Consider the following 24,691-nt stretch of genomic DNA (forward strand, 5'->3'; position numbering starts at 1 on the left):
TCAGTTTATTCTGAGGAATAAACTCAAAAGGGCTAAAAGAACAAGAAAGAGACAGGAGAAACCAAATTCTGGAAGCTAGAAAGCCAGATGGATGAGTGTTAAAGGACTTAGCAGAAGCCCTAGAAAACAGACTCCTAAGCCAGCACTGGGGAAGCTGAGAATGAACCCAATTTACACTTGCAGAAGCCCTCAGATGTCAGGAAGTGAGGGCGGATTACAACTCTCCCTGAGAAGCAGTGTGTGCCCAGTCCCCTCCCAGATTCCACATCACTTGGCAACTGGCTCACCCTCCCTGGAGAACAAGGTCCCAGGACTGAAGGTCACTGGGCTGGTGAAGGGTGGGGTCACCAGGGCGAAAAGGAGGAAGAATTCGGTGAAGTATGTGTGCTGCGTGCTGAGACTCTCCAGCAGCACGCTGGCAGCCAGGCACCTCTCCTTCCGGGCAGGAGGCTAGGCTCTTCCCTGGGCATCAGACATTCTCCAGCTAACCGGTCCTGTCAGGTCTCCCGACAGCGACACAGTCAACCAGCTCTAACCATGTTCTTAGAAACTCCCAATTAGGTTTTTAGGTCTTTCATCCGTTTTGAGTTTATTTTTGTGTCTGGTGTAAGAAAGGATCCAGTTTTATTTTTCTGCATGAGGCTTTCCAATTTTTTCCACACTGTTTGTTGAAGAGACTTTTTTTTTCTTCTTCTATTGGATATTCTTTCCTGCTTTGTTGAAGATGAGTTGACCATAGAGTTGAGGGCCCGTTTCTGGGTTGTCTGTTCTGTTGCATTGATCTGTGTGTCTGTTTTTGTGTCAGTACCACACTATCTTGATGATTACAGCTTTGTAATACACCTTGAAATCCAGAATCGTGATGTCCCCAGCTTTGGTTTTCTTTTTCAACATTGTTTTGGCTACTTGGGATCTTTTTTGGTTCCATAAAAATTTTAGAATTATTTGCTCCAGCTTTGTGAAAAATGCTGATGGTATTTTGATGGGGCTTGCCCTGGATGTGTAGATTGTTTTGGGTAGCGTAGACACTTTAACAATATTTGTTCTTCTAATTCATGAGCATGGAATCGTTTTTCCATTTCTTTGTATCTTTTTTTCATAAGTGTTCTATAGTTTTCAGAGTACAAATCCTTCACTTCGTTGGTTAGGTTTATTTCTAGGTGTCTTATGGTTTTTGGTGCAGTTGTAAATGGCATCAACTCCTTGATTTCTCTTTCTTCTGTTTCATTGTTAATGTATAGAAATGCAATTGACTTTGTGCGTTGATTTTATGTCCTGCAACTTTGTTAAATTCCTGTATCAGTTCTAGCAATTTTTGGGTGGAGTTTCTGTGCTTTCTACACAGAGTATCACGTCATCTGCAAAGAGTGAAAATATGACTTCTTCTTTGCTGATTTGTATGCCTTTTATTTCTTTTTGTTGTCTGATTGCTGAGGCTATAGGACTTCTAGTACTATGTTGAACAACAGTCGTGAATGTGTAGGCCCTCACTTTTAAACATGAGCAGAAAAACAAGGACTACCAGATAGATGTGTGGGGAAAACTACATTTTTGAAAGAGAAATCATAACAGATGAATTGAAAAACAGCAACTTGGGGGACATAGAAACAGGAAAGGTAATTAAAAAAACAAAACAAAAAAGACAAAAACTCACATATTCCACCATTAATACCTCCAGAGAGAAGAAAATATGCTAAAGAAACAAAAACAAGATACTATATAACAAAGGACAATCTGAGGGGGAAAAAGAGATTTTAGAAATTGAAAAGTTAAAAATTCAAGAGAAAGATGATTTTGGAGACAAATTGAGGAAATTTCCCAGAAAGTAGAGAGAGAAAAAGAGAGAGAGAGAGAGAGAGAGAGACATGAAAAACTAGAAGGAAGATAAGAAAATCAGAAGATGGCCTCAAGAGGTCAGTATAATAGGATTTCCAGAAAAAAATGAAGCAGAGCAGAGCAGATAATTAAGTTAAATCAAGAAAACTGATCAGAGCAGAAGAACATGCATTTCCAGACTGAAAGGGCCCAAGAGAGTGCCCCAAATAATGGATGGGACCCACATCACATGAAATTTCAGATGCTCAAGACAGAAAGACTGAGAGACTTTGAGAGAGAACACAGAGGGACAGGGAGTGAGAGTGGCCCTCAGCCTCCCGTAGTAACACTGCAAATTAAAAGGCAATAGAGCAATGCCTTCAAAACCAACAAATATAGATCAGCTGCCTTAATTCTGAGGACAGAATAAAGGTATTTTCAGATACACCTCGTCAAAAATATTTGCCTTTCATGCACTATTCTTAGGAAACTAATTAAGATTTTGCTCCATCAAGGAAAGAGTCTCTAAAAAAGATGCCAGGAAATAGAGGACCCAACTCAAGAGAGTGTCTGAGAGAACTCTCCCAGATGAGCATGAAGGCAGGTCGCAGAGTGCTAACCCTCCATCAGACTAGATGGGATGAGGTTGGAAGGTTCTAGAGGCCCTGCTAGAGGAAGACGTGACTGATAGAACAACCCATGGACCTGAACCCCTTCAAAGGCGATTTAGACAGCTGGGACAAGGTCTGGGGGAAAAAATACAGAAAATAAAGCAAAGTGGAAAAAATACAGAAAATAAAGCAAAGGAACACAAATAAGAATTATTAGCTCTATGGCAAGCAAATGACAATTGTACAAAGAAAAAAATAATTGTAGTTTACTGGAAAGAATACCATAGATCAGCCATGATAATGTAACACTGAATAATGTTAATGTTTAATAATGATAATGTTAAGCTAGCCACAAATTACAACATAACAATAGAATATTCAGAGAATGAAGGGATGGGGCAATGGGAGGAACAGCAAACAAAACCATCATTTTAAATAAGAGGAGGCCAACAGTAATGCCTAGAAGGGGATAAAAATCAAGAACCAGCAATAAAAACATGCTACTTAGCAACACGGAGGGAAACGCCAAAGTGATCAGTTAAAAGAGCATAACGGGGTGCTATAGAATTCTATAGCAGAAAGAATATACTTCTGCAGAAAGAGAACAGAAAGACAGAGAGGACAGTAATCTTTCTTGGGGTAAATCAAGATAATTTACCAGAGCAGAAAAGCATACATTTCCAGATGGAAAGTGCCCAAAGAATGGCCCAACCACAGCAAGAGCTGTGGAAATGCAGAAAAGGGGTGGACGGCAGGAGACCGCTGGGGTTTGTGACAATTCCAATGATTAAAATTTAAATCGTGTGCTGGTGTAACTGGAAGAAAGAAACGACAAGGAAGGAAAACATGACACAAACTGCTGTCTCTGACCACGACCGTCCCCAGCAGCTCCCTCCACAGGGCCCACAGAGCTCTGCCCCAGGGTTCGGCGCCCCTGCCTCCTCCCCTGAAGACCCAGTGCTTCCTCCACAGCTCCTCCTCCTCCCACTGTGCAGGAGCTGATGCCATGGGGCCTGATGGCTCAACACCCCAGCTCCCAACCCACCAACAGAGGAGAACATTCATGGGGCAGGTGGATCAAGTCTGCAAAGACCAAGGAGGAGCCACCGGGGAAGAAGCAGGCAAACTGTAGAGCGTCTGATCCCAGAAACTGCGGGAAGAGGTGTGTTCACCAAGGGAAGGGGAGCACACCAACAAGGCCAGATGATGGGGAGACGTCAAGGGCTGGAGAACTGAGACAGGTCCCTGGGGGGGGAGGGGGGGCGAGGAGCTGCTTTGATGACGTGATGGGGCAGAAGGTGGACTGAGGTGCAGTGGGGGGAGGGGAGACAGTAAGAAGAGGCAACTCTTTGGTACATTTTGAGAGAGCAGGGGAAGGAGAGGAAGGAGCAACGTCTGGGGGAACGAGTGTTTGCAGGGGTGCATTGTTTAAAGAGGTAAGTTTTCGAGAATGTCAGGATGTTGTTGATGGGAAGAAGCTGTGAAGGGCGGCTGAGGGCAGAGAAGGGAGAGGCAGCTGCTAGTTTCTTGAGGAGGTGAGAGAGCGGCAGCCCAAGGTCGGGAGAAGGGCTGTTCCTGGAGGGGAGTCAGGAGACCGGTTAGTGGGAAAACAGAGGAAGATAGAGTATAATTTTTCCTTAAAGATTTTATTTATTTGAGAGAGACAGAGAGAGAGAGAGATCACGAGCAGTGGAGGGGTGGAGGGAGAAGCAGACTCCCCGCTGAGCAGGGAGCCCGATGCGGGGCTCCATCCCAGGACCCCCGGGGTCATGACCTGTGCCGAAGGCAGATGCTTGACCGACTGAGTCACCCAGGCGCCCAGGATCATAGTTTTAATCACAAACTTTACTCTGCTTTCTAAAAGACAACACCAGTGTAGAGGTCGTACCACGAACGGATGAGGACTTGCGTCGTACACAGAAGGACAACATTGCTTTTCAAATGTAGACTCCTTCGTCTCCATTTCTGCTCTGTCTTATTCCATTTAATTTATATTAATAATGATGATTGTTATTAAAGAAGGGGGTTCCAGCTCTTAAATGCCGTTCATGAATGATCAACCACAACAAAAAGTGAACAATTTAAATCCATGGCACCGCTGTCCCTGTCACTTGCTGCAGTAACGACTGCCTTCAGCACAAGGGCCTCTAGCGAATGCCAGGCCAGGCGGCGAATCCCGCACCCAGAGGCAGGCCCGCGGTCCGGTCTGCAGTTGATCCGTGGAGAGAAAGGAGTTTAGGTGGCTGAGCAATTCCGGGAAGGCCATCGGACGGCACCCCTATGTCACACAGTTGGAATAAGCAGATGGGTGTGGAGCCCTCTTAAAAGGTCACTGTCATTTTCATCGGGGATGCCCCTCCCAGGCAATATTACCAGTAAGAGTTGTTGACTGGTTAATGTTTTCCTTGCTTTCTTCTTTTAATCAGTATCACTGAGACTTAAATTGTACTTTCAAAGCGTCCGTATGCTTTAAGAGATCATGTTGGTGCGATTCATTCAATGAAAAAAAAAAAAAAAAAAAAGCTTTGTGTGGTCACGTCTGATGAGGGCAGCTCGAGAGCTCAGATAGGAAAAAGCCCCGAGATTGTTCTTCTCAGCTGTAAAAAAGGCAGCGAAGGGAAGGTCAAACACATCGCCAGTTTTTAAATGAGCCTGGGGGTTTCTGTGCGGTCTTCGCATGGATTGCTAACCATGCTCTACCCACCAGCTTTATTTTTATTTATTTTAACTCTGCTGGGGCGTCCTGTCTACCCTTAAGGAATGCAGGTGGGCTTTCTTCTGTTTTACAGGAGTAAGTAAGCAGACCGAACGGAGGTCTAAGGGGCTGTGATGGGAAGGTGCAATTTAAGGACTAGTGCTTGGGCTCTCCATGCGTCTCAGCCACAGCTTAGGGCCTCCATCATTTGTACCTCTTCTCCTCGCCCAGCCTTATCTATTCATCTTCCCTGCTCCCATTTCCCAGCAATCTTTGCTGAACACCTAGTAAGTGCCTACTAGGAGCACCGACCAAGCTAAGCTGGGTGCCAGAGACACAGGTATGAGCAAGTAAGATGGTCTTTGCCCTGAAGGGGCTTAAAGTCTCGTGGCAGATGACAGTAGAAGGTAGACAGGGTGCTCGTAGAGGACTGGGAGGGCACCTAGCAAGACTTGGTTGAGCGTAGGATGCTGGGCTGGGGAGGATGTCTAAGCTAAGACCTAGAGAATGAGTGGGAAATGCGGCGAAGCGGAGGGAAGAGTAGGTGTGAGTATCTCTCAATATGCCCCAATGTGGTCAGGCTGGTCCAACCCAGTTCACCAGCTTGCCCATCGCCCACAGACAAGTTACTAACTCCTGCCTCCGTGCCTTTTCTCATGCCATTCCACCCACTTGGAATGCTTTCTCTCTTCTTAACTACCATCCATATCTGCCACGTTGGCCAAGAGCCTGCTTGAATCCACCTTTCTGCAGACATTGCTCCAATTGTGATCACGGCGATACTACTTCAGTGCTGATACGGTGGATTTGCACAATACCAACATCTATTTGTGTATGTTTGTAGGTAACGTGTTCTTATCGTCAGGCAGTTAGAGCCGACGCTTCTCAAAGACAAGGAAACGTCTTCTGATTCTCTGAGATGAGTTTCACCTTTGAGAGAAAAATAAAGTGGAAAAACTGAGCACGTTTATTGAGTGTCCACTATGTGTCGGGGACTTTGCGACTGTGCCGATGAGTTGGGAGGCCGTGATCTTGAGGAGTGCCGTCCAGCAGATGCACCCTAACCTCCATCCCCTGGCCTTCCACTTTTCACAGGCTTCCTCACCCTCAACCTCAAGGTGCCAGGGCCAGAAATCCCACCCACCAGGGAACGATTCCCAATGAGGGGGAGAATATGCAGGAGCACAAAAGGACTTGTTACCTCAGCCAGGAGGATTTTAAATGTACGGGTTTCTTTTTAAATGTACAATAATTTTTGCTCCTTGCTCTTTTTACTCAAAATGTAGACGGAGTGCCACAAACTAGGATAAATATTTCCACTGGCCAAAACATCTTTTTCTCCCCAGCACAGATGGTGGCGGCTCACAAGGTTGCTCACAACCCTCTTCTCAAAATTTAACAAGATTAATGACAGAAAATTAGTTAAGACAATTATTTGCCTGTTCGGTTTATGCTACTATCACTTTAACTGTCGGAGAAAAGTGCTTCCTTTTCGCATTACTTAGTAATAAGTTGATGGGAAAGTGAAAAGCAAAACACAACACTAAAAACAACCTCAACAGTGCACCCTCCTCCAAATAAACAAACACCCTGTAATGTTCTTGGAAGAACACATCTGTTGTCATAGGGTGCCTTCTCAATACAGGTGACCAAATGGGAACTTAATTGCCTAACACGTCACCTTAAATTTTATCAGGGTCGCATACTGATCTGTTCCCCAGTGTCTTCTATTCACCCAGACTGAAACGGATGTGCTATTTGCTAATAAATTCAAGGCAAAACTCACTCAGAGGATACCCATGATACAGGAGCAAATATTGGTGTCAAGTCAAAACATACAGATGGCAACACATTTTTCAAGCTTTTTCAGTAAAAATTACAAGATGATTTCAAATTACAAGATAAGAATTGGGAATAGATAACAGATCTTACAACAGTGAAGGTGAGACTGCTCTAGATACCGATTGGTGTATCTGATACGAAAGCCACGTGGTGACAAGGTGAAGGAAAAAGCTCAGTTTGGAGGAAATATCCGTAACTTTCCTTTAAGCACAAGAAGCACAGCTCGTAAAAACTGTGCGAGGGCACAACCAATGGCACCACGAATCAAGCTCCCCCTCGCCTTCTAGAGCCACTCCTGTTCACCAAATCCTATTGATTCTTTCTTGGGTCAACCTGACTCTGTCTGCCTCTCCACACCCGTGTAACTTAAGGTCCTTATCATCCCTCGTTAGCAGCTCCTGCGGGGAAGAAGCATAGTGGCTTCTCTATGGCTGTTGCAGCCCTGAGAGACTGACCCCCGATGAACCTAACCTGGGAACTTAGGGCGATAATGAGCACACCTGGAAGGCTTTTCTGGGCTAGCTGGCTTCTGGATATCCATTTGGGCTCAAGTAAGGAGGTATCATGGAGCGGCCCACTGCAGGCCAGCTGTTGCAAGCTGGGGGGACAACGGTGACCGCGACAGAGGTCCGGCCTGTCTCAGGGGCTTACAATTGCAGATCTCAGAGGACAGGAGGTACTCAAGGAGCTCTGAGTGGTGCAACAGCTGGCGGGGGTGGGATTTGCTTCTAGCGACAGAGCTTCAGAACAAAGCTGCAGATAGTGAGGATCACCCTTGAAAGAGCCTTCAAATCTTGCTTTTTTTCACCAGAACTCAGACTCTTGAACCCTCAGAGCCAAGACTTAGCTTCCTTCGCTCCCTCGGCACTCCGGCGGGGCCTTCTCTTGCACAGAGGCACGTGGGCCTGGATCGGTTCTGTAAGCTGTCTGCCTATGACGGGACTCCGCGGTCAGCACGCGACCATCGCATCGCAAAGCTTTTTTGACGGATGTAAACAAGCAGGATGAAAAACGCGGTGTAAAGAGAGGCTTTCTGAGCCAGAAAACACTCACTTCATACCTTGGCTCTACCACTCACTAGCTGGGTGACCTTTGGAGGATGCTTCACTTCACCGTGCCTCAGTTTCCTTCTCCGTGAAACAGTGCCCCAGCCCTGGAATTAAACTGAACACCAGCGGGCAGCTAGTAGCACACGCTGCGGCTCACGCTAAATGATCATGAAGTGCTGCGGTGCACGTGTTGTCTCCGTCTGCTCAGCACCACTTTCTGCCTTTCTTCTAGAAATAACATCTCCCTTGGGGACAGACCTCGATCCTCTCCCAGTTAGACCGGGGATTTCTATGGGGCTGCCAAGCACAGAATTCCCTCTAGAACTTTGGCTTTACCCAACGGTCTATAGGTTACCACAGGGCCCAGTGGGGCCAGCCAGCATCCTTCCTCAGGGGGTTTCTACGCGGATGACTTTCAAAAAGTTTCCATTCCTCACTCATTGTATCAGTCAATGTCCCCAGAAATGCTGTGTGTGCTGCCCTAGGGCCGTGCTGAAGCGATGGAGGCAGCATTCCAAGGAGCAGACGTCCAGGTCCTGGACACCCGTGTCCAAGGCTGTTTTGAGTGTAGTTCACTTACTTAAAAACAAAACAAAAAAAAAAATTCTGACTACTGAAAATGTTCATTCCCTTGTCTCTCCCTCCTGGTATAAATACTTTCCTCATGCTTTAGGCTTTATCAGCATGGACATTTCTTTTTTTTTTTTTTTTTTTTTTTTTTAGCATAGACATTTCACAGGGTAAAAAAGAGTAAGAGTTTATTTCATATCATCCTTCATAACTTCTGGAGCTCAGTCGAACACACCTAAAAATAAAATGTCAAGTTTGATTCCTTGAGAAAACACAAACACAGAGTGCACATATTTTTGCAGTCTAAGATGTTACGTTGCCTCCACTGTCGAGTGGAGTATATTGATTTCTTCAAAAGTACATTTTAATAAAGCCTTCGGTGGATCATTTAAAAGCAATGTGAATTCTATATTAAAAAGGTGTAAAAAAAAAAAAAAACCAAACAAACCCTCAATCCCAACATAAGTAATCCACAATACATTTTTAAGTCCACAAAAGAATATGGAAAATCTTCTCAAAACATGAAATATCTTCTGTAAAATAAGAAATTGAGGGCAGAAAGATAATCAGGATGACTAAATTACATTGCAAAGGTTGTTTTCTACACTTTTGATTTTGGTTTAAATTTTCAACTTGCAGCATTGTATTTAAAACAAAAAAAGACCAGGGCACCCGGGTGGCTCAGCGGTTGAGCGTCTGCCTTCGGCTCAGGTTGTGTACCCGGGGTCCTGGGATCGAGTCCCGCATCGGGCTCTCTGTAGGGAGCCTGTTTCTCCCTCTGCCTGTCTCTGCCTCTCTCTCTATGTCTCTGTTTTTAAAAATCTTTAAAACAAAACAAAACAAAAAAAAAACCAAAAAACAAAAGACCATATCTTTGTCTTTGTCTTTACATTCTTTGTCTAATTAATGTTAGTTTCCTACGAAATGTTTTTTTATGGAAAACAAATGTATAAGTCAGCGAGTAAGGAAGAAAATATAAGTGAATGAAAACTGATTTATACAAAGTAATTCTAATTAAAATTTTTTGTTCTATATATTACAATTCAGAAACAAAATTACCTTAAGAACACTACAAATAGGACATTGGTCATGGGTTTATGGACTTTCACATAGTTCGGGGATTTAAGCAATGTCAAATGTTTCAAAATGTGACATGTTATAGGAAAGCATGTTACATTTTCCAAAAGATAAGCTCTTGGGCATTCTGCAATTTTCAGGTTATGTTATTCTGCGGAGTTTCCAGTCCTCTCTGGTCTACCTCTTTCAAGCCATAGGAAAGAAGAGAGGTGTGAATGACTCCTGGGTTTTAGTTTTCTTCATCTCATCTTAGTGCACTCCTGATTTTACTCACGGCAGAAATAGAAAGTCTAGAGAACTCTTTTTACATCAATTTATCAGATGATAAATTCAATTCGATTGCAGTTAAATTCAGCTGGCACTTAAGTGACCTTATGAGTCCTGGAGATGTGACGGATAGAATGGAAAAGGAAGAAAAAGAACAAACAAGTTGCAAGTGTGCCCTGGACTGTTCTCACGGGAGGCCCTGGAATTTTTAAGACTTTTCATTTTTAAGCAAGTGCTCCCCCCCTCCTCCGAGAAACCCCCTATAACCAAATCCCCCAATTTCCAAAAATTGTTTTTCCATAATTGATTTAAATTAAACAGGTGATTTATTTACCAGCCGTCTGACAGTACAGTGGGGGTAGTAATCGGTTCGGAAGAGAAGGAGAACCAGATTGTCCCCTGCAGGAGCCCACGGGGCCGTCCACCAGTCACAGGCAACCCACAAGGCACAAAGGGATTAGGGACCCGACTCGGGGATTGTCACGCTTCCTGTCAGAGCGGAGATGCCACGGCTCCCTCAGGCTGGGCCACTGCAGGTGTGCCCCGTGGACCCGCAGCACCGGCATCTCTAGGATCTTGTCGAAATGCAGAGTCTCAGGCCCCACCCAGACCTACTGGTCCCAAATCTGCATTTTAAAAGAACTCCCAGGGATTCAGAGGCCAGTGAAGGCGGAGAACCAGTGCTCTGGGGCAGGCGGCTCCAGCAGAAAGGCGCTCTGATCCTGAGAATGGCCAGGCGCTTCTGAGAAGGGGCCGGCCGTCGAGGCGGGGACAGGGCCTCGCTGTGTCCCCTGCCGGCCCTTCCCTGCGGCGGCCCACTTGCTTCTGTGCACCGCCCACACGCATCGGCCGGACCAGTCGCCTCATCTCATCGCTTCCACATTTTACTTATCCCTTGTTCTCACTGTTGATCAACGTTTTCAATCAATTACCCATTTTATTAATCACCAACACTCAGAGCTTCAGAAGCATCAGCCACTGTTTCAGGTGCTTCATGTGCATTTAACCCTGCTTAGTCCTTACTGGGTCCCTGTGAGGCGGGAACTCTGCTACCCCCGTTGCACAGCGGGGAAAACGGAGCCACAGGGATGGTGAGTGACCCCTTGGAAGGTCAGGGCTGGGGGGCCAGGTCAGGAACGTGGCACGGGGCTGTGCTTTTACGAGACAGTAGCAGCCACACCGTAGAGATACGGAGACGCGTCTCGGCCCCGGGATCCAGCAGGTCTGAGATAAATTAGACAGAGGCATGCACCCCGAACGGCCTAGAAAAGCCTGGCTCCCCAAATTACAATAAATCTACGAGTCGCTGAGGTACAGAGCTATCCCTGGCCTTCCAAGTTTTGTTCAGACCTCTGTGTTTGCTTTGCTCCTTGCCGCCCGGTCTCTGACTATGTGGATGCTGTTCCCGAGGAGGACCTGCTGGCCCGTCACAGCTCACAGCTGCAGCGGGGACTCTGGAGCCCACGGAGCAGCCCCGGCCCAGCACAGGAGATTGCCTGTGGCTTCCCCGCTCTCTTCCAGCTGAGATCGGTATGCTGATGCATGGGGCCCAGAGAAGATCCAGAGGAAGGAAATTGAAAAAAAACAAACAATAGAACATAACTTGCAGACAGCATTCGCAAAGCCATCATGATTTTATTATCTAGCCCTGAGAAGGAATTTTGTATCTTCGGATACAACTATGAAGAGCACGCACCCTAAGCGCCCTGTTCCCACCACCCCCACGGTGCGACGCAGGGAGACCTGCAACAGGTAGTGGCGCACAGGTGGCCAGGGCTGCCAGTGAGACGCGCTGCCACTCAGAAGACTCTTAGGAAAGGGCCAGGGAAAAAAAAAAAAAAGAAAAAAAAAAAGGAAAGGGCCAGGGCCAGGTCTTCAGTCTGCCTAGAGTGATTAGCACCTCACGCACTGCCAATCTCTCTTTTCTGGAAGAACTGGGAAAAGGCTTTTCGTTCCACCAAAATGTTATAAACCACTCAAAGGCAATGTTTAGCTTACCACCAGAAGCTTGATTTGTGGTTAGTCTGCCTTTTGAAACAAAATGAAGGCCATTGCCTGAAATTTGAAATAGAGTTTAGTGAGACTGACTCAACTGCCCTACTGGGCTCCTCGGAGAAACTGCCAACCGAGGCAGTACTTCCGGAGGAGGGAAGGAGTTCGCCGAACGCCTCCCTGTTCTTCAGGTTTGAATGACAGCAGGACACTTCCCAGCAGGTGATCCACAGAGCTCCTGTTTTTATAAGTGCTTAATATAAACTTAAAAATTAAGCTCGGAAAATGCTGGGTTAAACAAAGTTAAACAGTTCTTTGGCTGGCAATTCTCCAGGGGGGGGTCATATTCAATATTCTGTATTTTCCAAATGAACTAGACACGGAATGCTTTCATCGACATCTCCTGGAATAGCATCCCACTTTGTGAGAGACTGTGCGAGGTCCGAAAATAGGCATTCAGCTCATGGGAGCACAGGTCAGAGCATGGCCTGGTGAGTGGAAACAGAACATTATCTTCAAGACGGGAGAACGGCCAAGTCTCATCCCCTTTTTGAAAGAGAGTCTTCTTTGGGGATTCATCTGTAATACTACCCCTAATTAAAAAAAAATGTGTAAGGTGACTTCTTACTAAAAGAGGATATAAGTTCCTCACAGACTATTTGGATGCAGAGCAACATACACAGTAGAATATTCAAGTTGCCCATAATTCCACAGTGTAGAAACTGCATTGTTAGATTTTTGGTGTGTTTTCTTCTCATCTCAACAGTCATAGTTTTAGGGAGTTTAGATCACACAACAGACCTAGGCCTTGTATCCTTTTTTTTTTTTTTTTTTTGACTTAACAGTGTCGTAATTGCACTTCATGTTACTTAAAGTCCTCTTAAGTGTTATTTTTAATAGTGTGATGACATTTGATGAAATTCACTTAGACATTCCTTGATGGTGGGCTTTTACAGTTCCTTGTTTTCTATTCCTTTTATTAAAAAAATCAACTATATTGAGGTATAATTTACAAACAATAAAATGCCTAACAAGTGTTTAGTTTGATGAGTTTTGGAAAACGCATACATTCATACAACCACCACCACAGTCAAGGGTTGAGACATTTCTACCACCGCAAAAGATTCTTTGTTCTTTTTCGTAGTCACCACCCCAAACTTGGCCCATCATACTCAGGGAACCCCTGGTGGGCTTTCTATCAGTCCAAATTACTTTTTCCTAGAATACCATATAAATAGAATTATATGGTATGTACTCTTTTGTGGCTGACTTCTTTCACCAAGCAATTATGCTTAGATTTCAAAATCATTAGATTTTAAGATTCATCCTAGACCTCTCCTTTTTGTAACTAAATATTATTCCACCGTGCGGATACCTAACGTTCATTTATTTGTTCACTGGCTGATTGAATGCTAGGGAAGGCAATGCGTTATTAGGAATAAAGCTGTCACACACGTTCATGTGTAAGTCTCTGTGTGGATAGACATTTTCATTTTTCTTTGGTACGCGTCTTAGAAAATTGCTGGTCACATGATAAATATAGATTTGGTTTTACAAGAAAGCCAAACTATTTTTCAAGGTGGTTGTATCGTTTAAATTTTGGTCAGTAATCTATGAGAGCTTGAGCTCTATCAACATCCTCATCGATACTTGGCATTGTGGTCATCTAATGGGGGTGCAGTGGTATCATATTGTGCTTTTAATGAGCATTTGCCAGTTGACTAGTCTTGTTGAGCATCTTTTCATGAACTAAATAGCTATTTGTGTATTTCCTTGTGGGAAGTTATCTGTTCAGATATTGGATCCGTTTTTTGATTCAGTTATTTGTCTTCTTATTTTTGAGATATTAAGTCATCTTTGCATGTCTAGATGGAAGTCCTTTGTCCGATTTAAGTATTACACTTATTTTCTCCCAGGCCATGCTTGCCCTTTCATCTTTTTTTAAAAAAGAGATACAACAGTTGCCTTTACATTTTCTTAATGGTTGCTTTCAAAGAGCAGAAGTTTTTAATTGTGATATTCAATTTGTCAATTTTTTTTTTTTTTTTTTTTTTTTGCCTTTTATGGCTCCTGCTTTTGGTGCCCCAAGAAATCCTTGGCTTCCCCCCAAATTGATATAAACATTCACTGCAAAAACACAGAAATCAAAAAGCCATAAAGAATAATAAATTGCATTATATGAATATGTAAAATCTTTGCTACTTGAAAGGTCACTGTGGAGAAACTGAAAAGGCAGTCATGGACTGAGAATATATCTGCAAAACATAAAAACTCCTAGAACTTAGCCTACTAGAAAAACAAGTTAAGACATGTTTGCTACCTTGAAGTTGCAAAGCCTTTCCCCTATGTTTTCATCTAGTGGTTTTTTAGTTTTAACTCTTATATTTATATCTATGATCCTTTATAATTAACTTCCATGTGCTGTGACTTATAGGTTGAGTTTCACTCCTCCCTCCCCTGTGTGGTATGGCTACTTGTGATTCCAGCACCATTTGTTAAAAAGACCATCCTTCCCCAATTAATTACCTTGATATCTCTGGAAAATTCAATCGGTAGTACAAGTGTGAGTCTATTTCTGGGCTTTGTATTCTGTTCCATTGATCTACAAATTTATTCTTATGTCAATATCATGCCGATTAAGTGTTAAAAGAAGTTTGATCTTGTTTTCAAAATGATTTTAGATCCTTTGCAGTTCCACATACATTTTAGAATAATCCTGTCAATTTCTACCAAAAAAGATTGTGATTTTGATTGGGACTATTGATTAATTTGAAGAAAATCTACATCTTCTCAAATTCAGTTCTCTAATCCAAGAACACGGTATATCCCTCTATTTATTTAGGGCTATTTTGGTTTGTCTCATCAATGTTCCTTTCAGGTTGTAGTGTATAAATCTGTCATATATTTTATTAAATTCATCTCTAAGTATTTCACATTTTTCTGATTGTATTATAAATGGTATTGTGCTTTTTAAAAAATATCAGTTTCCATTGTTCGTTAGCAGTATATAGAAATAAAATAGATTTTTATGTATAGATTTTGTATCTTGTGACATTGCTAAATACACCTGTCAGTTTTAGTAGTTGTTTTGGTAGAATACTTGCAGCTTTATATATCATGCTATCAGGGAATAAAGACAGATATACATCTTCCTTTCACTTATTTTTCTTATTTTATTTTTGGCTAAGATCTTTAAGACAATTTTGTAAAAGGAATAATGAAAGCAGACATCCTTGCCTTGATCTTGATTTTTAGGACAAAAGCCTTCAATCTGTCAACATTTAGTATGATATTGTTAATTGTGTGGTTTTCTCAGAGGCTTACTTATCAACTTGAGGAAATTTCCTTCAGTTCTGAGTGTACTGAAACTTCTTTTTAAAAAAATAATAGTCACTGATTTTTTTAAAAATGCTTTTTCTGCAACTATCAAAAAATCACATGCTTTCTCTTTTCTGTTTTTTAAAATATGGTGAATTACATTGATTTTTAAGTGTTAAATTCACCTTGCATTCCTAGGATAAATCATGGTATATCAATGTTTAATATATCGCTAGATTCAATTTGTTAATATTTTCTTAATGATCTTTTTTCTTTGTTCATGTGGAATACTTGTCTGTATGCTTATTTTCTTGTAATGTTTTTGTTTTTACTATCAGGATAATGCTGGCCTCATAAAATGAGTTAGGAAGTATTCTCTCTTCCAAGTATGTATGGGAAGGGTATTATTTTCTTCCTTAAATGCTTGAAATTAAGTTCTCTAACAGAGATAGAACTAATATTTCTATTTTTTCTTGAGTCAGTTTTGGCAATTTTGTGTCTTTTATGGAATTTATCCATTTCCTCTAGGTTGAAAAAGTCACTGGCAAAAAGTTATTCATAATATTTCCTTATTGTTCTGTTAATATCTGAAGGACCTGTAGTGATGTTCCTTCTTTTATTTCTAATATATATAATTTGTGTCTTCTCTTTTTTCCTGATCAGTCTGGATAAAGGTTTATCCAGGTTGGATACTGATTATCACCTCTGTTTTTTTTTTTTTTTTTTTTTTGCTTTCTATTTCATCAATCTGTTCTTATATTTATCATTTCTTCTGTTTGCTTTGGGTTTAATTTGCTCTTCTTCTAGCTTCTTATGGTGGAAGTTTCTCATGATGGATAACTGGTTTGGGATCTTTCATTTTAAAATATTAGTGTTTAAAGCCACAAACTCTCTTTAAGCATTGCTTTAGCTGTATCCCACAAATTTTGGCAGGCTGTTCCCACTTTCATTTAGTTCAAAATATTTTCTAATTTCCCTTGTGATTTCTTCTTTAACCTGTGAGTTATTTAGAAGTGTGTTGTTTAGTTTCCAAATATTTGGGGATCTTCAATTTTTTTTGTTATTGATTTCTAATTGAATTTCATTTTGATCAGAAAATATATTCCTGCAATTTTAATACTTCAAAATTTATAAACTTCTCTTATGGCACTGACTATGGTCTATCTTGATGAATGTTACAAGTGCATTTGTATACATATGTATTCTGCTGCTCTGGGCTAGGTGGGTGGTATGTTCTATAAATGTGAATTGGTCAAGCAGATTTATTATGTTGTTCTGGTCTTTTCTATCCTCAAAGATTTTCTGTTTACTTGTTCTGTCAGTTATGGAGAAAACAGTGTTGAAGTATTCAAATATAAGGTTTGTCTATTTTTTCCTCAGTTCTGCTAGAATTTTAGAATTTTGAACTAATGGTAATGGGGTATATATACATTTAAAATTGTTATGTCTTCTGGGCAGCCCGGGTGGCTCAGCAGTTTAGCACTGCCTTCAGCCCAGGGCATGATCCTGGAGACCCGGGATCGAGTCCCATGTCGGGCTCCCTGCATGGAGCCTGCTTTTTCCTCTGTCTGTGTCTCTGCCTCTCTTCTCTCTGTGTCTCTCATGAATAAATAAAATCTTTAAAAAAGATAAAATAAAATTGTTATGTCTTCATGATGAATTGATCTTTTTAAATTATGAAATGACTCAGTCCATCTAATTAAATTAAATCTAATTGTTACATAGAAGTATAGCCACTCCAGGTGTCTTATGATCAATGTTTGCATCTTTTCTCTTTTCATCTTTTTACTTTTAACCTATATGTTTATATTTAATGTGTGTCTCTTATTGATGGCATATTGCTTTTTTTTTTCAGGTGCAATAGATCTCCCTTTAGAGCACCTAATGGATGTAATTACCAATACAGTTACTATTTGTTTTATATTTGTCCCATCTGTTATTTGTTCCCATTGTCTCTTCTTTTCTTTTAGACTGAGCACTTTTTAGGATTCCATTTTAATTCCACTATTGTCTTATTGCTATTTTTTGTTTTGTTTTTAGTTGTTTCTCTGGAGTTTGTAGTATACACTTCAACTTACTGAAGACTATCTCTGAATAATCATATCAATTTACATCTAGTTTAAGAATCTTACAAAAAAAAATCTTACAAACAATATAATAATGAAATGCTTCCATCCTGCCCCATACCTTATGCTACTAATGTCATATAATTTATTTATATATACTAGAAACTTCATAATATATTGTTACAATTTTTGCTTTCAACCAATTACCTTTTAAAGAAATTTTAAAATGAGGGGAAAAAAACTTTTATATCTTTCCCACATATTTACTGTTTCTTTTGATCTTCATTCCCCCATAGAGATCCACTTCTTTGAACTCGTATCATTTTCCTTTTGTCTAAATATTTGCTAACAATATACTATATCAGCCCTCTGTTTGTCGAAAATAGTCTTTCATTCACCTCCATTTTTGAAACAGTTTCCCTGGATATAGAATTCTAGGCTGTAGGTTTAAAGATGTCACTCCGTTGTCTTTTGTATTACACAGTTTCTGATAACAAAACTTTCTTTTATCTGTTCCTCTGTAAGTAATTCTCTTTTTTTCTCGGGCTGCCTTTAAGATTTTCTCTTTAGCGCTTTTTATCAGTAATTTGACTATGGTGTATCCTGGTGAAATTTTCTTTGTGTTTATCTGTTTGGGATATATTAGTCTCTTAAGGATCTGTGATTTTTACTTTTTTTTTATACCAAATTTGGGGAAATTTTGGCCAATATTTAATTCTTTCTCTGTGCCCTATCCCCTTTTTCCTCTGGGACTGCATGTTAGGTGCAGTTAGGTGTTTGATATTGTCCCTGAGACTCTAGTTGTTGTTTTCTTTTTCCTTCTCCAGTCTTTTTTTTTTTTTTTTCCTTTTTTTTGTGTTTCATCTTGGATCATTTCTATTGTACTTATGGTTCAACAATCCTTTCTGCTATAGTATCTAATCTGCTCTTGATGCCAACAGATGAATTTTTCATTTCATCTCTTCACTAAACTTATTTTTCTTTAAATATTGGAGCATAACCATTATTTTAATATCTTTGAATGTTTAAAACATCATCTCTATTATTCCCCAGACTGTTTTTACTCATTGATTTTTCTCTTAGTTATAGGTCATATTTTCCTGCTTCTTGATACTCTTATGAATTTTTTATTGAATGCTGAATGTTAAGAATTTTATGTTGTTGATTCTAGTTTTTACAGTCTTCTTTTGAAGAATGTTGGGCTTTGTTATGGTGTGGAGGGCTATTCCTTGTGCCAAGTTTGATCCTTTTTAATTTTGTATTTAAATTTTGTTAGCCTAAGTCTGTAGTTGCCATAACGCTCAGGATTAGCCATATCACTGACACAGAGCCCTCTAGAATCTGTATCACTTCTCTGATGAACAAGGTCTCCCCATTAAGGCTGGCTGAAATGCAAATGCCTCCCAGACTTGAGTAAGCTCTGAGGAATATTCAGTTTGTAGCTTCCAGGTAGTTCTTTATCTGAGCTTACGGAATTTCTTCTAGCACATCTACATCTTATTATTCAGTACAAACTGAATGGGGTCTTTATACAGATTTCTGGAGTTCTTTTTTCTTTGTAGAGCCCACCTTTCTAGTACTCTGCCCCATAATGTTAGGTGACTCAAACTCTCTGAATTCTGACCTCCACCTTTTCAAATCAGCAAAACAGTTGTTTTCTTTGTTGGTTGGAGCACCTTTTCCATGATCTAGGGTTGAGACAGTGCCTACAGGAAGAGGCCCAGAGTGATTGCAGGGCTCATCTCATTTGTTTCTTTTCTAGCAGGATCAAAGACCTAGACTACCTGTTGTTCAATGTCTAAAACAATTATTTCATGTTTTATGTAGTTTCCTTTTTTTTTAAAGATAGATGGTTAAATCTGATTTCTGTCATCCTAACATAGCTCAAAGTAGAAGTCCTTTCTTTTTTTTTTATTTATGATAGTCACAGAGAGAGAGAGAGAGAGAGAGAGGCAGAGACACAGGCAGAGGGAGAAGCAGGCTCCATGCACCGGGAGCCCGACGTGGGATTCGATCCTGGGTCTCCAGGATCCCGCCCTGGGCCAAAGGCAGGCGCTAAACCACTGCACCACCCAGGGATCCCTAGAAGTCCTTTCTTATGTTTCAAAAATGAATCTCTGAAAACCGTTTGGCAGCTCCTCAAAAAAGTTAAGCATGATCACCATATGACCCAGGAATTCAACTCTTAAGTATATATTCAAAAGAACTGAAAGGAGGGACTCAAATGAATATTTGTATACCTACATTCACAGTAGCATGATTTGCAAGAGCCAAAATTTGGAAGCAATCCAATGTTCGACAAAAGATGAATGGATAACCAATGTAGCACATAAATATAATAGAATATTATTCAACCTTAAAAAGGGATGAAATGCTGATACAGACTACAACTGGATTGATTTTGAATACATTAAATTTTGTGAAATAAGCCAAACCTGAAGGAAAGATCTTGTATGATTCAGTTTAGATGAGGTACCAAGAATAGGTGAATTCATTGAGATATAAAGTAGGATGGTGGTTGCCAGGGACTGGGGCGGGGGGCGGGGGGGGGGGGGGCGGAATGGCAAGGTTAATGTTTAACGAGTACAGAGTTTTAGTTGGGGAAGATTAAAAAATTCTGGAGATCGATGGTGATGGTTACATAACATTGTGAATATACTTAATGTCATTGAATTGTATACTTAAAAATGGTTAAAATAGCAAACTGTTTTATCTATATATATTTTACAATAAAAAATTACCAAAAAAGGAAAATTTCCAACTGTAATAAAGGATTTCTGACAATCTTTCAAACATTCTAATAAAAATCTGGCTTCAAAATTTGTGTAACACGACACATAAATGCAATGCTGCAATGCATGGTTACAAGCTAGATCATTTTGGCATAAAGTATAGCATTGGCCCAATTGGCAAAACTCAGATAAGATCTGAGGATTAGACAGTAGTAACTTATTGTGAATTTCCTGATTTTGATGACTGTACTGTGTTTATGTAGGAGAATGCCATTGTTTATAGGAAATACACTCAAAAGTCCAGAGTGATGGGGCATCGGGTTGGCAACCTAATCTCAACAGGTCAAAGATAAGAAGATTGTTTGTAATGGATTGAAATGTTTCTCTAAGTTTTTTTGTGGTTTCAAAATTTTAAAATATAGATGAAAGTATTAAAAACAATTGTATAATATTATCACACTGATTTGGTTAGAGTAGAATTACCTACAGTAAAATCACAGTAAACTGTGTTAACCATAGTAATAAGTTGAAATTTAAAAAATTGAAAACCTTTATAAATTTTACAAGAAGATAAACTATAACTGGGATTGGATGCAGTAAAGAACAAAGTCCCTGTTTCACACTGAAATTCCATGTATTGCTTTACAAGAGAGTAAAAAGGTAAAAAGACAAAACCAAGGTGGAATAACAAGCACATACACAAACTTGCCAGTAAATGTCTGATAAATGGCCAGAAATCAACTCATACTTACACAATAGTTTTTCCAATGTGCAAAAATGATTTCTCTACAAATTCTCGAACACTATGGACTTCCCCAGTAGCAATGACAAAATCCTCTGGCTCATCGTTCTGCAACATCAGCCACATAGCCTAGAAAGAGAGAAAGGCAAATCCAAGGTAGAGTTGTATCCAGTTGCCACTTGAGAAATATAATGTTATCAAAAACACGTAATTGGAGGGGTGCCTGGGTGGCATAGTCAGTTAAGCAACCAACTCTTGGTTTCAGCTCAGGTCATGATCTCGAGGTCTTGAGATCAAGTCCCAGACTGGGCTCTGCTCTCAGCACAGAGTCTGCTTAAAGTTCTCCCTCTCCCCCTGTTCCCCCACCACACATGCACTCTTTCTAAAATGAATAAATCTGTAAAACAAAACAAAACAAAACAAAAAACAAAAACAAAAGCAAAAACAACCCCACGCATAATTGGTAAAAGGTAAACTGAGGCACATTAAACATTTTTTCCCCAAGAGTTTACTGGAGCATACATCAGTTCAAATAAGGCAGCACTAAACCAAGGGTGGTTAGGAGCACTGCACCAACAGGGACTAGAAACAGGAGAGCAGACACTGAAGGAAAGTAAAGACATTATGTGATTGGGAACAGTTTAGAGTTGTCTTGTTTGAAAAAGCAGAAGGTTTGTGACTTGTTGTTCTTAAGTATCATTGTGCTGGTTTTGAGTGCACGGACTCTGGCTGAGGTTTGGTTCACTTACATAGGCTATGAAGGCATTAAAAGGCACCTCAGTCAAATGGCCTCCTTGTTTGAATACTTTGACATGTACGGCTAGAAAACGATCATGAATTTAACACCATATTCTAAACACAGTGGTTCTCAAACTTTAATGTGCATCAGGATCATCAGGGGAACGTCTCAGCATAGATGCCTGGGACACAGAGGTTCAGCCTCAGTAGACTGGATGACATGTTTTAGGTATCTTGATTCTCACACAGTAGTCCTTGGGCTATGATTTAGGGCAAAAAGATGTTCAAGAGCACCTGTGGCAAAGAAACTTTTTAAAAAAATTTTATTTATTATTTGACAGAGAGAGAGAGAGCAAGAAAGCATAAGCAGGGAGAGGGGCAGAGGGATAGGGGGAAGCAGACTCCCTGCTGAGGAGGGAACCCACCTGGGGGCTGGATCCCAGGACCCTGAGATCACAACCTGAGCGAAGGCAAATGCTTAACTACTCACCCAGGTGACCCAAAACTTTTTGTAGTATGTTTAAGAAAAGATGAGTTTAAAAAGAATTGCCCAATTTTCCTTTATATCATGGGTGGAAGGTAAGAAAAAGTCATTTAAAGACAGATGATTTTCGTCAAAAGTAGAACCAAATTTCCTAACAATAAAGTTGGAAATTTTCCAGTGTGTCAACATCAAAAAGCAAAGTAATCAAGAATCATTAAAGGGAAAACAATTACATAACACACAGTACTGGCACTTTTAAAAAGTTATTTGAGTGGCAACGAGAATGTCTGCACCAGAGTTCGGGGTTCTTCAGGCAGCGTTTCAAGGTCAAGTGCTCAGTGCGTGCATCACACTGGTGCACGTCGTCAACAGGAACGAGAAGTCTAGTTGGGAAACAGGGCAGCTGCAGGTGTGAGGCACAAATGAGTGGCAAGGGTCACAGCCTGGCTCCACTCGGTTATAACAACGATTACCAGTAGCACACACGACTGTAGTCTCTATAGTTTGGAACTCTACATTAATATTCATGATTTTGTTACACAGACTGAAGATGTAGATTAAAAAACCAAAAGTATAGCGCATACCTGACTGCGGTATGCCTCTAAGAAAAACCCAAGCCCAAAACAACAACTGGGTTTTTTTTTTTCCATCATTCTCACCCACTTTTCAAAATAAAATAGGTAAAAATAATAGGCACTTCATTAGAACACAGTCCCCAATATTATGTGTATTAAACTCTTGTTCTAACATTTAAAGAAAACTGTGCTGGTTACACAACCAGTCTCCCTCGCTGCCATCAGGTAAGCTGAAGAATCAGTTGCTGAGGCCAACAGGCAGCTTATTTTTTCTCAGAGGATGTAACCCAAAAAAGTTTAATTCCTCTTTACTCATTTGAATTTGCAGCATCCTTCTAGAAAATAAAAAATAAAAAACAAATATTTCTCTTTTACTTGAAGTTATTTCTTGTGAATATTTTGTATTTTTGGTCTATCCTATGACTTTTATTTATTTTTTTTATTTTTACTTTTTTTTTTTAAGATTTTATTTATTCATGAGAGACAGAGAGAGACAGAGAGAGAGAGGCAGAGACACAGGGAGGAGCTGAGGGAGAAGCAGGCTCCATGCAGGGAGCCCGACGCGGGACTCGATCCTGAGTCTCCGGGGTCACGGCCTGAGCAGAAGGCAGACGCTCAACCGCTGGGTCACCCGGGCGCCCCTATCTTAAGACTTTTAAATCATATTTTTACTCTGGAAGATGAGACTTTTGGCAGTTTTATGTGTCTTGGCGGTGGGCACACTGGTGGGGGCAATGGCAGTAGACTCAGGTCAGTGACCCCTGGGAAGTAACTAGAGAAGCGTCCTGCCACTGATGCATCACCTGCAAGGGTCATTTTCGCATGAAGAGATGACAGCTGATGAATTTAGTCACAACACTTTCAAAATTCACACTAGTTAAATTAGTATTGATAATAAAATTTGATCATTCTTAAAAGGCACACACCGCAAGATGGCCTCTTCGGGCACAGCCCAGGAAGCCTCTGTGCCTCCCCGCACGCGGGGCCCTTGCGCTCCAGGACGGCGCTAGGCTGAGAGGAGGCGTGGGCCGGGAAGGCGGCCGGGGGCCCCTGCTGTCGCGGGCCCGGGCACCGGGCACTGGCGGAGGCCGGGGGGGCCTGGCGCTCTGCGGCTCCCGCGGCCTGGAACGTCCTCTGGTCCCATCTGTCTGGAAGTTGGCCTCTCCGAGCACCCCAGGCCTGGTCCCTGGGATGAACGCACCTTATGTCACTGAGTTGCCGTGGGACGAACGGCACAGGGTATCGCTGGCCTCAACTGAGCCTCCCTTCGGCCAACCTTCCCCAGCTGCGCTGACCCTCCCGGCTCCCCTGAGCGCACACGTACCCGCACACGCACGCACACACACACTTGTTTTGGCTGTCTTCAAAAATACTTCCAAAGTTTGTAGGAAAAACTAAATTATGCTTCTGGCTAGAATTTCTATTTGAACATTTTTCTGAGGGATTAGTGTATACACTTACATGTGTTTTACTCAAATTTCCATTCTAAAAATAACATTTAAAATAGGTCTTTCAGGACTGCTCAGCTTATTTTATTTCTTTTGAAACACTATGGTGCGCTAGAATGGTTTTGAAAAAATTATATTTTTAGTCATGTGAAAGAAGGCAAGAGCTTGCTAAAAATAAAAGGAGAAAATATGATTACTGGTTAATAGTGGATTACTTTAAACACTGGGCACAAGTTCCCTGGTACTTGTTTTGTTCCCCGACAGGAATCTGGGGATCAGTAGGAGCCTCTCACTTTCACTAAAGTGAGTGCCAAGAATCCGCTCTTTTCTTTTCCATCAGACTATCTGCGGCCTTTGACCTATCAATTTCTAGGCATTTCCTCTAAAGTTCATATTGTACCAGACTCCAGTCTGGGAATGGGAAGGGAAAGGATATACAACTCCAGATTTATTTGTTATTACTGAATAGTTTACTGGTTTTAACAGAGGGAAAGGGCTTTGTTTAAATTTCCACTGAGCATAATGAATGGTTATTGACTGGTAAATGAAGAACAGGTGACATTCTGGATTAGAAGATAAATGATCTTGTGTTCTGGTGTGATAATGGGTTAGTAATTTGCCACAAAGCCGAGGCCCAGTGCATCCCATCATGATGCTAGATCATGTCCAG

General features: G+C 41.2%; 1 protein-coding gene across 1 annotated transcript in view; it reads right to left on the reverse strand.

Moving 5' to 3' along the window:
- GMDS (GDP-mannose 4,6-dehydratase) overlaps positions 1-24,691 on the reverse strand; it is a 575,388-nt gene that overhangs the window by 87,822 nt on the left and 462,875 nt on the right. The window contains exon 8 of the mRNA XM_025446227.3: positions 20,787-20,905. Within this exon, the coding sequence (XP_025302012.1) occupies positions 20,787-20,905 (119 nt within the window). The remainder of the gene's footprint in view (positions 1-20,786; positions 20,906-24,691) is intronic.

This window comes from Canis lupus, chromosome 35, assembly GCF_003254725.2.
Source record: "Canis lupus dingo isolate Sandy chromosome 35, ASM325472v2, whole genome shotgun sequence".
In the NCBI taxonomy this organism is placed as follows: Eukaryota; Metazoa; Chordata; class Mammalia; order Carnivora; family Canidae; genus Canis; species Canis lupus.